Raw genomic sequence first — 12,734 nt, forward strand, 5'->3', positions numbered from 1 at the left:
TACATGTCCAGGGAAATGCTGATTGCCCCTTTGGGGTTAGGCAGCAGTTTTTTTCCAGGCCTGTTTGGCCAGGGATCCTGAAAGTTTTTTGTCATTTTCTGGGCATGGAGCAGGGTTATTTCTCACTGGGTGCACATGGGGAGAGGTATTCATTAATTTCCTGCATTGTGCAGGGGGTTGGACTAGATGACCTTGGAGTTCCTTCCAATTCTGATTCTATGCATTTCCTTGGCTTTTTGACCCCACTGTGTAATGTTGTTCCTTCTATAATCTGCTAGCTTCTTTTCATGCATCTGCTGGAGAGAGCTCAAATCCATACCTGCCCTAAGAAATTAGTCTTTAAGGTGCCTCCAAATTCTCTGGTAGTGACCCTGTATGTACCCCTGGGAGCATGTACAGGATTGATTGTAATAGGACTAGCTTCTGCATAGACTTGCCTGTGATTGTGCTGTTTGTTTTTTGTGGTGACAAACTAACATTACTATACAACTGGACTGACAACTCCTGTTATGAACATTTCCTAATGTTGACAACCTTGGAAGAGAAGGGTTAATTTTAGAAATGTTGTGGGGGGGTGTTTTCCCAGAAGAGGATAACAATAGACTTTTAAAGACTGTTTTAAGTCATAACATTGTTGTTATTGTTGTTGTTCAGTTGCACAGTCGAGTCTGACTCTTGGCGACCCCATGGACAAAGTCACACCAGGCCCTCCTGTCTTCCACCATCCTCTGATGTCTGCTCAAATTCGTGTTTTGTTACATCAGTAATGCTGTCCAGCCAGCTCATCTTTTGCTGTCCCCTTCTTCTTTTGCATTCTGTCTTTCCTAGCATCAGGATCTTCTCCAGGGAGTGCTGCCTTCTCATTTGGTGGCCAAAGTATTTGAGCTTCAGCATCTGACCTTCCAGTGAACAGTCTGGGTTGATTTCCCTTAGAACTGACTGACTTGATCTTCTTGCAGTCCAAGGGACTCTCAAGATTCTTCTCCAGCACCACAGCTCAAAAGCATTACAGCATAATTAAAAGAAATGATAAGCACTAAATGAACCTGAACAGAAACATCCTATTCAAATGGGAGGGAGGTGTTGTAGGGAGATTAACAGGCTTGGCCCAAATTATCTTGTTCATGTACCTCTTCACAAATATATCTTGTCTTTTTGTTCCTGTGCTTCAGCCTTCACAGTCTGTAAGTGAATATCTGTTCAGAAAATTGTTCTATTTTACAAATCATTGATGTAGGCAACCAGGATTGTTTTTAATGTGACATTCTGGTTTTTCTTTATAATTATTATGGGCATCATTTTATATTTAATAAAATGGCTAAAAGTGGTTTAAAAAAAATGTTGGGTTTTCTTTTCAGCTGGGTGGAAAAAACATTTTGAGATGGGAATGCCAGCCCACATATGAAACTTCTGATTCAAGCAAACTGTTCCCCTCCCTCCTGATTTCTGACAAGATGGAGGCAGAAGATTTGAACTCTCATGGAACTGCTGCTCTCGTTACTGAACCACAGTTTACTCAGCTATTCAGGTAAGAGCACAGGAAATGGAACAAAATGTACATTCTATGGAAAGACCATCTTCTGTCTGTATGAAATTGAGTCCATCCTTCCGAGGTCAGTAAAATGAGTACCCAGCTTGCTGGGGGGAAAGTGTAGATGACTGGGAAAGGCAATGGCAAACCACCTCGTAAAAAGGCTGCCGTGAAAACGTTGTGAAAGCAACGTCACCCCAGAGTCGGAAAGGACTGGTACTTACACAGGGAACTACCTTTTTTTAAAAAATGTGACTAAGAAACAGAGTCCAAGATTAGTCTGTGTTGGCAGTGGGATGAGATTGTATGGCTAGGAGTAGGACTGATTCGGAGTGATTAGGGTCACTAGAGGCTAACACAGGGGTGGCCATACTGCAGCTTGGGAGCCGCACGTGGTTCTTTCACACATATTGTGTGGCTCTCGAAGACCCCAGTGTCCTGTCGGCCGTCTTGGAGAAGGCATTTCTCTCTTTGAATCATTTCTCCAAGTCAAGCCAACTGATGGCTTGGAGAATGCATTTAAAGTTAAAGTTGCCTTCTTTCCATTTCTTCCTCCCTTTTTTGCAGCTTTCAAACATCTGGTGTTTTTTCTATGCGGCTCCTAGGTTAAGCAGGTTTGGCCACCCCTGGGCTAACATTTGGCCTGCAGCCTGATGTCTTCCTTGTTGAAGTAAGCCTCTTTCTATCCTTCCCAGTTTCCCAATTTGATAGGTTCCCCCAGCACCCAGGCTCATTGGACTTGCCTTGTTCTGCCATTTTCCATTTGGCTTCCAAGTCATAACTTTCACCCGCTGTCAGTTGAACTGGGCTGGGGCGCTGTACTGCAGACTTGGCTTAATTATGATTTTTCTAGAGCTGATTAAGGTTCCCACTGCATCCCTCCCCCCTCTGCAGTAGTGGTGTTAGTTTTCTGTTCTTTGACCCCTCATAGATTTATTGGCTTTTGCAGGAAATATTTAGAAAGAGAGGGAGTCATAGATAGCCGTTTCCGTGTGCAGAAGCTTCCGGATGGCGCCGTGGCACTGCCTGTGCTAGGCCAAAGCCTCCAGGAGCATCACCTGCAGCACTTGAAGGAGAGTATCCCACCTGGGAGGACCTGTGCTTTGATTTGGATCCAGGTAAATTGTTTATCTTGTTGGAAAGGAGGCAAGCATTTTTTTCAATAACTAGCAGGGAATTTAGCAGCATAACAAACAAGGATTTTGGGCACATCTTCCCCCTTGCCTGCTCCTCTTCCTTTCTCATTTTTACTTTGCAGTTTGGTATAGTGGTTAAGTGCGTGGACTCTTATCTGGGAGAACTGGGTTTGGTTCCCTACTCCTCCACTTGCAGCTGCTGGAATGGCCTTGGGTCAGCCATAGCTATCGGAGGAGTTGTCCTTGAAAGGGCAGCCGCTGTGAGAGCCCTCTCAGCCCCACCCACCTCACAGAGTGTCTGTTGTCGGGGGGGAGAAGATATAGGAGATTGTAAGCCACTCTGAGTCTCTGATTCAGAGAGAAGGGCAGGGTATAAATTTGCAGTATTCTTCCTCTTCTTCCTCTTTCTCTCTGCTTGCATTGCCTTGCTTGATACTATTGGCTTCGTTGCTCTGATGCCATAAAGGGACTGACCTGTCTTGAATCAGTGCTTAATGGAATGCTTTGTGGTCTTAGAATGTGAGATAGGAGGTCCAGCAACTTGTATAGGGGAAGTCAAACCCCCTTGCCTGTAAAAGTATGGCTTGAGTAACAGGCCGAGATGAATAGTCTTTCTGTCTTCCTGCTAATTGTTGGATGAGATCTGAAAATGGAGGGCATTGAGAGTGAACTGGAAAGAGCCAGAGAGAGGTCACTAGCTAATCATTTGCAATTATTTCCCAGAATCCCATTCTCTCAAAATCAGCTCAGGTCCGCTCACCCACCCAGAAACTGCGTGAAGAGCTGGAGTCTCTGGTATTGCGCTGTGGAGCTGCGTGGTCTGAAGAACTGGAAAAAGATCTGCCGAAATCCTGGCAGCGGCACGGGGACCTGGTTCTGCTGAGCAAGGACTGCTTCAGAGCGACACTTTGGGGAGAGATGGGTAAATGGATAATGTGGTGCTTTGGTGGGCTGTTCAAGGCATCCTCCTGCCTTGTGTGGCTCTCGAAGACCCCAGGTTGGGCTCTCTTTCAGGACAAGAGCTCTGGGAGACGGTTGCTGGTGCTGTGGGTGCCAAACGTTTAGCAAGACGCGGCTGCGTTCAGTCAGATTCCTTTCGATCCCCGACAGTCACCTTGTTGTTGGGGGAAGATGGCTGGGTTGAACATGTCGACAACGGAATCCGGTCAGTGCAAGATTTCACCCCCCTTTTCTTCTTTAAATAGGGGCTGGGTTGCATGTTATGCAAGAAGTCAGTTGGACTTTCTGATTCTTAATCTTTAAAATCCCTGAAATATAGATGCAAGGGACTACCAATGTAATTAGAACGTGTCTATGCTTAGTATTTTTCTCTACTGTTTTCCCACTCAAAACCATTTCTTCCCCAAGCTGCTGTTTGCCTTAGGGGGGGTGGGGTGGAATACAGACACCTGTATTCTTTTACTCTTTTCCCCTGTGGGAAAACAACCTGGGGGTATTTGTGTGATTTTGATTGAGAAGACTGCACCAGAAAGTGACCAAAGTTAGCACCCCTCCTTTGCAACTCGAATCAAAACTGGTAATCCTCTGCTACTGCGTTTCAGTTAATTTGGGAGGCCCAATTACATACCTCCTGTGAGACATACCTTACTAGGATTACAGCCTTAGTTCTCATAGAGCCAGTAGACCCATATTTGTTTTTTCACCCCTTCAAATTGCAGACCAGGGTCTATGCAGATCCCATCATTCCTAGCATAGTCTTTTTTGTTGCTAGAGTGGAAACCCTCTTTTTCCATTTTTCCCAGTATAAAAGTCAGTTGGATCCAACCAATAATCCAATTAAAATAGTTTTCAGGGGGTTTTGCTCCCTTTTCCAAAGAACACTCAACATTATTCATTATTTCTGATTATTCTACTTATTGCTTCGAATCCCTGAATCTAAAGAAGGGCTGGTCAAAAATGAGGTACGATCCTTTTAACCAAGCCATACTTCATTAGATTATCCTCGGGAAAAGTTTGTTTCTCTCAGGCCTCTGAATCTGTGTTGCATCCCCAGGTATAGGTTCGATGTGACGCTGTGCATGTTGTCTCCTGGAAACATCACCGAGAAGCTGCGGATAGCATCTCTGCATTGTGCTGGGGAAGTAGTAGTGGATCTGTATGCTGGTGAGTATCGCTCTGTGCAGTGAAAAAAGGGCAATTGTTTCTTTACTGCCAGCACTTTCTAAGGAATTGAGGAATCTGGAGGGCTGGGTTCTGGCCACCGTAGGGTCGCAGCGTGAATGGGGTCTTCACCCACCTACTTCTTCTCTCTCCCCTCTTTCAGTGCTGGTGTGGTTTAGTGAGTGACTGGGATCAGAGAGACCCAGATTCAAATCCTTATTCTATCACGAACCTGCCCGAGTGATCATAGGCCAATGACTCACTCTCTGGCTAACTACTTAACAGGGTTGTTGTGAGAAAATGGGAGTAGAAGCCACACGTGCTGCTTTTAAGTTTTAGGCAAGATTTAGAAAATTGGGGCAGTGATGCTTTGTATTCTTGGTGCGTGGGAGGGGCTTCTAGAGTTCTGGTCCCAATGATGGACCTCCTGATGGCGCCTGGGTTTTTTTGGCCACTGTGTGACACAGAGTGTTGGACTGGATGGGCCATTGGCCTGATCCAACATGGCTTCTCTTACGTTCTTATGTTCTTTAAAGGAATAATGAGCAGCGCTGTAAACCACATCATTCTTAGCTCATGGTAAATGTCAAAGCAGAAATATCAGGGCTGGTGTGGTTCCACAGACAGGAAGCACTGTGGGACGGTGCTGGGCAGAATTAGTTTCCCACACATGCTGGGTGTTTTTTGCTGACTGGGAATTTTTTCCTCTCTCCTTCAGAGCTTTTAGTGCGAGCCTGATGTGTTTCTCTGGCCTTAGTGAGCAACCTTCTTTCCCACCCCCTCCCTTATGCTGTTAAACTGCAGAGCAAGCTAAATGGTTGCTCCCAGATCTTGCAGCCGGCCGCTTTCCCCTCCTTTGTCCTCAGGGATTGGCTATTTCACCCTGCCTTATTTGGTTCATGCTGGCGCTGCTTTCGTTCATGCTTGCGAGTGGAACCCCCATGCTGTGGAAGCCCTGCAGCAGAACCTCCAGCTGAATGGGGTTCAGCATCGGTGCCGCATTCACCAGGGAGACAACAGGAAGGTAAGTGGCGGGGTGGGGGTGGGGGAAAACAGTTTGAAGGAGAAAGTGGTTTGAATGGCCAGACTGAGAAGGCAAAGAGGCTTTCCCCCAAAGCAGCTTCCTGCAAAGTGCGTGCTCATTCCTCTTTCTTTCTTGCCTGGCTATGCATCATCATTTCTTCCCCCACTTCCCAAACTTTTAATTTCAAACTATGGGAACCATTCAGTGGGAGCCTTTTGCTCCTGAGATGGAAAAGGGCTACTTGGTAAGGAGGTGACCTGAGATGGTTGACCCAGGTGGCAGGTTTGGTGCCCTCTCATCCTGACTGCCATCAGCTTATTGCTAACACAACAAAAAATGCAAGTTAGTGAACAATTTACTAAGAAATATATAGAAACCAGTCCAGATGTCCAAAACATGTACATTCAAGTCCCAAAGTAGTGTGGTGACAAGCCAATTGATTAAGTACTTGTTTCTTTCCAGTATTGTTTCTTGGCGCAAGAAGCCTCATACTAAGCTATAGCCGATGTGAAATTGCTTCTGGAGATGCTCTGCGTCCCCTTTTTAAAAAAAAAATTATGTAAAGAATCTATATAATTGAATCAATATTGGTCCCAGGTCTGATGAAGACTGGAAAGAAACAAGTACTTAATCGATTGGCTTGTCACCACACTACTTTGGGACTTGAATGTACATGTTTTGGACATTTGGACTGGTTTCTGTATATTTCTTAGTAAATTGATCACTAGCTTGCATTTTTTTGTTGTATTATCCATTATAGTGACCTCTCTCGGATTGTATTTTATCAGCTTATTGCTGGCTAGTGCAGCTGACTGTTTCCCCTGCCTAGGAACTAGAGGAGATCATTCCCTTTGCTCCTGGCCCCCAGCCCTTTTAAAAAAATGGCACAGAATCTGTACCTCTCCGTTCCCAAATTCTCGTGAAGGTTTGGTTACCAAAAGGGTGGATGAACATCTTGTAAGAGAAAGTAATCTTGAAAGAATTCAGGGAGCCCTGGAGTTTGGTATGATCTCTTTCGAGAAGCTTAGAGAAGAAATGAGGAAAGGAGGATTCTGTGTTCCAGGGGGGAACAGCTGTGAAGGGGTTGGAAAGGGAAATGTGGGTATTCCGGCCTTGTCATATCTGCAGCCACTGCTGTGAGTGAGTGAGCCCAATACCGTGCATGTTTATTCAAGAGTTATTTCCACTTAGTTTAGTGGGGCTTACTCCCTAGCAAGTGTGCATAGGGCTGTAACCTTAAGACAGTTCTGGGCTGTCTTTTCCTGCATTCTGTACAGATGTCTTTAGCTGGTAATTTGGAGCCCACAAATGGTTTGACACCTATTGTAAGGCGGCCCCTCCGTTTGGTAAAAGATTGAAATGAATGGTGTGTCGCAGATCTGAAAGTTTAGATCAAACGGCATGTTGAGGCTTCTCCTCGGTCTGTTCTTTTTTTCCCTCTGTCTGCTCTCATTTTTTTCTCCTGTCTGCAGCTGGAACTGCGAGATGTAGCCAACAGAGTGAATCTGGGACTCATCCCAATGTCAGAAGAAGGCTGGCCGGTTGCCTGCAAGGTCTTGCGAAAGGACATTGGAGGGATCCTTCACATCCACCAGAACGTAGAATCCTTTCCTGGGAAGGCCCTTCAGCCAGGACAGGATCACCAGCTTCCGGCGACCGAGAAGCACGAGGACAAAGGAATCCATGGGGGGAAGGATGTGGTATCAGGAACTGGTAGGAGGGCCCTGTGCCCCACAGCCCAGACTGCGTGGCAGAAGTGGGCAGAAGCTACGGGGACCCAGATCAGGACGTTGCTTCAGAAGCTGAATGGGAAGCCGTGGAGGACAAACATCCTGCACATAGAGCTTGTGAAATCCTATGCTCCCCATGTGCACCATATCGTGTTAGATCTGGACTGTCGCCCTCTCTCATAACACCCAGGAACTGGTTCTTCTGCATGGGGCAGCCCCAGAATGTCCTCTTCTCTTCATGGTAATGGACAAAGTCTCAGTGGAAATGAAGCTGTGCCCAAGCAGGACTTTGTGCCAAGCTCAAAGTCAGTAAAAAGCTGATATGGTTTGGCTCTGATCTGGATGACTTAGTCTCGCCCAGTCACATCAGATCAGAGGAGCTAAGCAGGGTTGACCTTGGTCAGTGCTTCAGTGGGAGACCACCAAGGAAGTCCAGGGTTGCTATGCAGAGGCAGGCAATGGGAAACTGCCTCCATGGCCCCTTGCTTTGAAAACCCTAAGGTGTTGCTGCAAGTTGGCCATGACTTGACAGCACTTCACATACGCTTAGTTTGGACAGGGTCAACCTTTTACAGCCTTTGGAGCTGCCAGAGGAAGATGGGAGTTGTAGTCTTGGCCTTCTGAGCATGCTAACCTGCTAGCTGGAACGGGAAGTCGATAAACGAATTCAGTTCACTTGTACCCAGCAAGAAGCAGGTGATCAGAAGTGTCTTCTGAGCAGCGGGAGAGGTTTTCTGTTTTAAATTGTGTCCTATGGAGGAAAGATTTTGTGTCCTTCCCCATTTTCTTGTTAGTCTTTCAAAAATCGGGCAGGTCACTGAACTTGTTCAATTTGTGAACGTGGTGAAAAAAGGGCCAGGTTGGCTGCTCCACTTGCTGTGAACCATAGTCCTAAAAACAGAAGGGACTGTGTTTACACACCCTGTGTCCCTTGCAAGAAATCTAGTCCAGATCATTCCCAGCAGATGATGGTATGGCGTCTGCTCCAAAAGCCTCAGAGTGGGCAAGTCTTTTGCTCCCTCTCTGGTTATTGGCTTCATAGTCAAGCTGCTTTTTTCTACCAGGATGTTTCTTTTAATGCTGATTCCAAAGCACTAACTGTGTTAGTGTAGCGTAGCTAAAGAACACTTCAGTGCACCTTTTTCATGCCGTCAGCATTTTGTGCATCTCAGTGAGCTCACTGATGCTCTCAGCTTCCTATTGCACCTTGCAGACTGTGGGCCTGTTAGAATCCTTGGATGACCATTTGCTGTGAAGTCACATTGCCTTTCCCTGCTAAACTCCTTTCTCCTCCCTACCCATAGCAACTTTGTGGAAGAAGAATGAGCATGCCTGTCTCCTGCAGTGGAGCCAGTTTGGTGTAGTGGTTAAATGTGTAGACTCTTATCTGGGAGAACTGGGTTTGATTCCCCTCTCCTCCACTTGCAGCTGCTGAAATGGCCCTGGGTCAGCCATAGCTTTCGCAGATCTGTCCTTGAAAGGGCAGCTTCTGCGAGAGCTCTCTCAACCCCACCTACCTCACAGGGTGTCTGTTGTGGTGGAAGAAGATAAAGGAGATTGTGAGCCACTCTAGAGACTGATTCAGAGAGAAGGGTGGGGTATAAATCTGCGGGTCATCTTCTTCTGTAGATGGTGGAGGAACTGTGAGGAAGGAGGAAAGAATTCTGTTCCTTCCCAGGACCTATCCTGGGGGCGGGGAAAGGAAGGCTTCACATTCAAATTTAGACTTTTGATGTTCTCTCCAACTGATGTTATACATGCCGTTGCAGAAATACACTGGCAGAACTGAAGAAGATGATGTTCATCATACAGTTTTAAGCTTGTGTGTCCCATTACTGAGTCACACTGCCTGTAGTGCACGCTCTGAAACATTTAAAATAAATGTACCAGGATTTTTGTAATACTGTTTTGGCATTTCTTATTTTTTTTTTAATGTACCAGGAGCCTCAAGGAATGGAAATGGCTCAGGCCTTTCTTGACTTTTGAGAGGCTTTGGGGAACATGGGAGGTACAGAGGGTTGCCAGCTCCTGTTTGGAATGCCTGGCAGTTGGGGAGTGGGGTTTGGGAAGGGGTGGGACTTCAGTGGAGTATGCCATACAGCCAACCCACCACGGCAGCCATTTTCTCCAGGGGAACTGTATTATGTCCCTCTGGAGATCAGTTGTAACTCCGGAAGATCACCAGCCACCCCCTGGAGGTTACGACAATGGGAAGTTCACAGGAAAAGAGGATGTTGCTCATACCCCCTGGAGGTTGGCAACCCCAGCAGGAGAGAGAGGAAGCAAAGTACTAATGAGCGAGGACAGATCAGCAGTCTGGCTGTCAATTCACGCAAAGAAGTGTCCTGTGATTTACATCCCCTGTCAAAAGCCCCGAGGGATTAATTATAATATTTTGTAATGTTCAAATCAATACCCCACCTAATGGCTTCTCTGTCCCTTTCCAATGAAATTAAAGTTGACTTGAATCGAGCCTCAGATTCAATATTCTGTGTGGACAACTTTCTTGGCCCTTCACATGGTGCCATTTCCATAGGTGAGGATCCATTGTGTTATAGTGGTTGAAGCCAGGAGGCCCAGATTCAGGTTTCCCCCTCAGCGATGAAGCCTTGTCATGTTTTGGCCTAACTGGCCTCACACGGGGGTTGTGGTGATCAACTGGGATGCAGCACAGGGAGGGAACTGAGCCGACTGCCAGAAGGGTAAGAAAATCACAATAGATAAAACTGTGCAGCTGTTGGTTTGGTTAGATACGGGCCCAAAGCAGGAATTAAAGGACAGAGGAAAGCAGGGGGAAACACATTCCTTTTCCCAGACAAGTCCACGCCTTCATCCTGAATTGTTTGTGTAGAGGTATATTAAGAGTGCAACCTACTTGATTTTTTCCCATTTTGCCTCTGTCTACCATAGCATGAAGATGAATTGCTCTGGGCAGCTGAGCAGAGAAGGCCTCTTCCTCTGCCTTCCCAGAACTTTACTGAACTTGTGGAGTGTAAAAAAAGCAAATTCCTGTATGTGCAGAAAGTGCATAGAGAGAGCTGAGGAGAATTCAGCAATTCTCTCTCATTTTTATCCCACTCTAACTTCAAGGAGTTTAGGATAGCATTCATGTGCCTCTTCTTCATTTCATCCTTGCCACAGCCCTGTGCCATAAGTTAGCCTGAGGAATAGTGGATGCAGAGGTGGCAAACGTGGCCGGGGGGCCGGATCAGAAGGCTCCTATCAGGCCTGCAAGCAAGTCTGCTTCCTTCTCTTTGCTTCTTTCTGCATTGCAGCTTGCTTTGCCAGGCTTGCTCAATCGCACAGGAGCTACAGAGCAGAGCAAAAATTGCAAAGCCCAGCCATTTCATGTTTGCATCTGGGTCTTAGGCTCAAAGCGTTGACCATGAGATTTCTGTAATGAGTGTCAGTAAATGAAAAAGATTGCTACAGCGCAGACATTGTCTTCAGATTTCATTTATTATTTTTGCTGTTTCTATCCTGCCCTCCCCACTGAAGTGGGCTCAGGGTGGATCACAACGCAGCTTATTGCAATTTTCATGCAATAATTCAGAGCAAGAGGTGTCCGTTATCCGAGACTTAAATAAACAAAATATTGGAAGAATGCTAATCTTTTAAGCATGTTTTATTTTAAGGGTTTTTTTTTTTAAATCTTAAATTGTGCTTGTGTCCTTTATAAAGTTTATAGCTCTGCCTCTTGACGTTACGTTTTATGACACCCATGGCCTGGCCTGACGAGGTCTCATTTATGTCAGATCCATCCCTTATAACAGTGGCCCCCAACCTTTTTGGCACCAGGGACAGGCTTTGTGGAAGTCAATTTTTCCATGGACCGGTGGAGGGGGGCAGCACTGGGATTTTTGCCACCCCAGGCTGCCCCCCCTGCCCATGCCACATCCATGTCCCCCGTGGAGGTCTTTAAATAGTGGTGGTGGTGGGGAGACTGGGGCTGTTTCTGCCTTCCTCTCCCATTTAAAGACCCCGCTGATCAGTTGATCGGTGGAGGTCTATAAATGAGGGGTAGGCTAAGGTCATAGCAGTGCTGCCCCTTCTGTTGTGCTGTGTCCTTCTGGAGCAAGGCTGTGCTGCCTCTTTAGTCCAGGGCTGCTCTGCCTCATTTCACGGCCTGGTTGCTAGCAGGCCACGGACCGGTACTGGTCCATGGCCTAGTGGTTGGGGACCCCTGCCTTACAACAAATGAGTATGACACCCTGCCCTACAGTCATCTTGTAGAGTGTATCGCTGTTTAGGATATGAACCTGGGTCTTCCAACTCTGAGCCAACGCTGATTGCTGCACTGCTCTGCACTGCCCCTTGTTCCCTTCTGATATCTGCAGAAAGGGCTCCTTTTCCGGTTGGCCTTTTCCTGGTTGGGCAGAAGAGGCTTGCATGACATTGGTTCACTCCGGGATGCAGAGACGATGCCCTTTGCCTTAATCTAATCTCCCGCTGCAGGAGAACAATGGGAGCTGCAAACTCCCAGTTTGGGCGGCTCCCCCGTGGCACTTTTGGCCTGTCCTCTGTGTTAACATTGCCCAGAGATAGAGCCCTGAGCAAATGGAAGGTGAGTCATGGTTGGCCAACATTCTGTTTGTTCTGGACACTGCCTCCCTGTTTCAGAGGATGTGTTTGCCTTGTCTCAAACCCAGACCCGAGAAGAAACAGCTGCCAAGGGGAAGATCAGGAGAGCAAGCAAAGAGACAGAGGAGGAAGAGGAGGAGACTTGGAAGTCCTCCTTGGCAAAAAGGTTATAAGGCAGCTTTCAGGCTATCCTCCGACCCTGGACCCCACCTGCATAATCTCTTGCTGGGTTCTTTGTGTATTCGTGGGGAGGAGCTCCTGCCTTGCAGGTGATGCTGTGCAAATATGCTACCTGTACGCTCCTTGGAGTGGGCCAGCCCACCTTTGCTTTACTCTTGTGATGCCAAATTTGACACAATGTTATATGTCTTTTTAAATGTACAGCATTTGCATATTGTTTTTCAGCTGTGAAAGCTCCCAAAGCAGTTCGCAATAACAATAAAGCAGCAGCTGACAATCCTGGCAAGGCACCGATGGATTTAGAACCTCAAGTAGTCATTACAAAATGAGGCCAATGGCCATTAAGACAACAGCATGACACCAGAGCTACATAACTGTTGAGGAAAATCTGAACAGAAAAGGCAAATTAAAGTTGCCGGGTCTTTATTCTC

General features: G+C 46.7%; 1 protein-coding gene across 2 annotated transcripts; it reads left to right on the plus strand.

Annotated features, from left to right (window-relative positions):
* The first annotated feature begins 1,364 nt into the window (after positions 1 to 1,364).
* On the plus strand, positions 1,365 to 7,893 carry TRMT12 (tRNA methyltransferase 12 homolog). 2 transcript variants are annotated; one of them, XM_060249315.1, is made up of 7 exons: positions 1,365 to 1,528; positions 2,481 to 2,649; positions 3,391 to 3,589; positions 3,682 to 3,832; positions 4,682 to 4,791; positions 5,655 to 5,812; positions 7,285 to 7,893. In XM_060249315.1, the coding sequence occupies exons 1-7, from the start codon at positions 1,455 to 1,457 to the stop codon at positions 7,723 to 7,725; spliced, it is 1,302 nt and encodes a 433-aa protein (XP_060105298.1). In that variant the 5' UTR covers positions 1,365 to 1,454; the 3' UTR covers positions 7,726 to 7,893. The 2 variants fall into 2 exon arrangements, with proteins under 2 accessions (XP_060105298.1, XP_060105297.1); XM_060249314.1 differs by having other exon boundaries at positions 1,418 to 1,528; positions 4,655 to 4,791.
* The last annotated feature ends 4,841 nt before the right edge of the window (positions 7,894 to 12,734 follow it).

This window comes from Heteronotia binoei, chromosome 11 (assembly GCF_032191835.1).
Source record: "Heteronotia binoei isolate CCM8104 ecotype False Entrance Well chromosome 11, APGP_CSIRO_Hbin_v1, whole genome shotgun sequence".
NCBI lineage: Eukaryota > Metazoa > Chordata > Lepidosauria > Squamata > Gekkonidae > Heteronotia > Heteronotia binoei.

Bases quoted from the DNA above. Each gene is read 5' to 3' on its own strand.
- TRMT12 (XM_060249314.1), top strand. From the start codon at position 1,455: ATGGAGGCAGAAGATTTGAACTCTCATGGAACTGCTGCTCTCGTTACT. The intron at 3,833-4,654 runs GTCAGTGCAAGA...TGTTTCTCTCAG, and splicing joins CATGTCGACAACGGAATCCG to GCCTCTGAATCTGTGTTGCA. The intron at 4,792-5,654 runs GTGAGTATCGCT...CTTTGTCCTCAG, and splicing joins AGTAGTGGATCTGTATGCTG to GGATTGGCTATTTCACCCTG.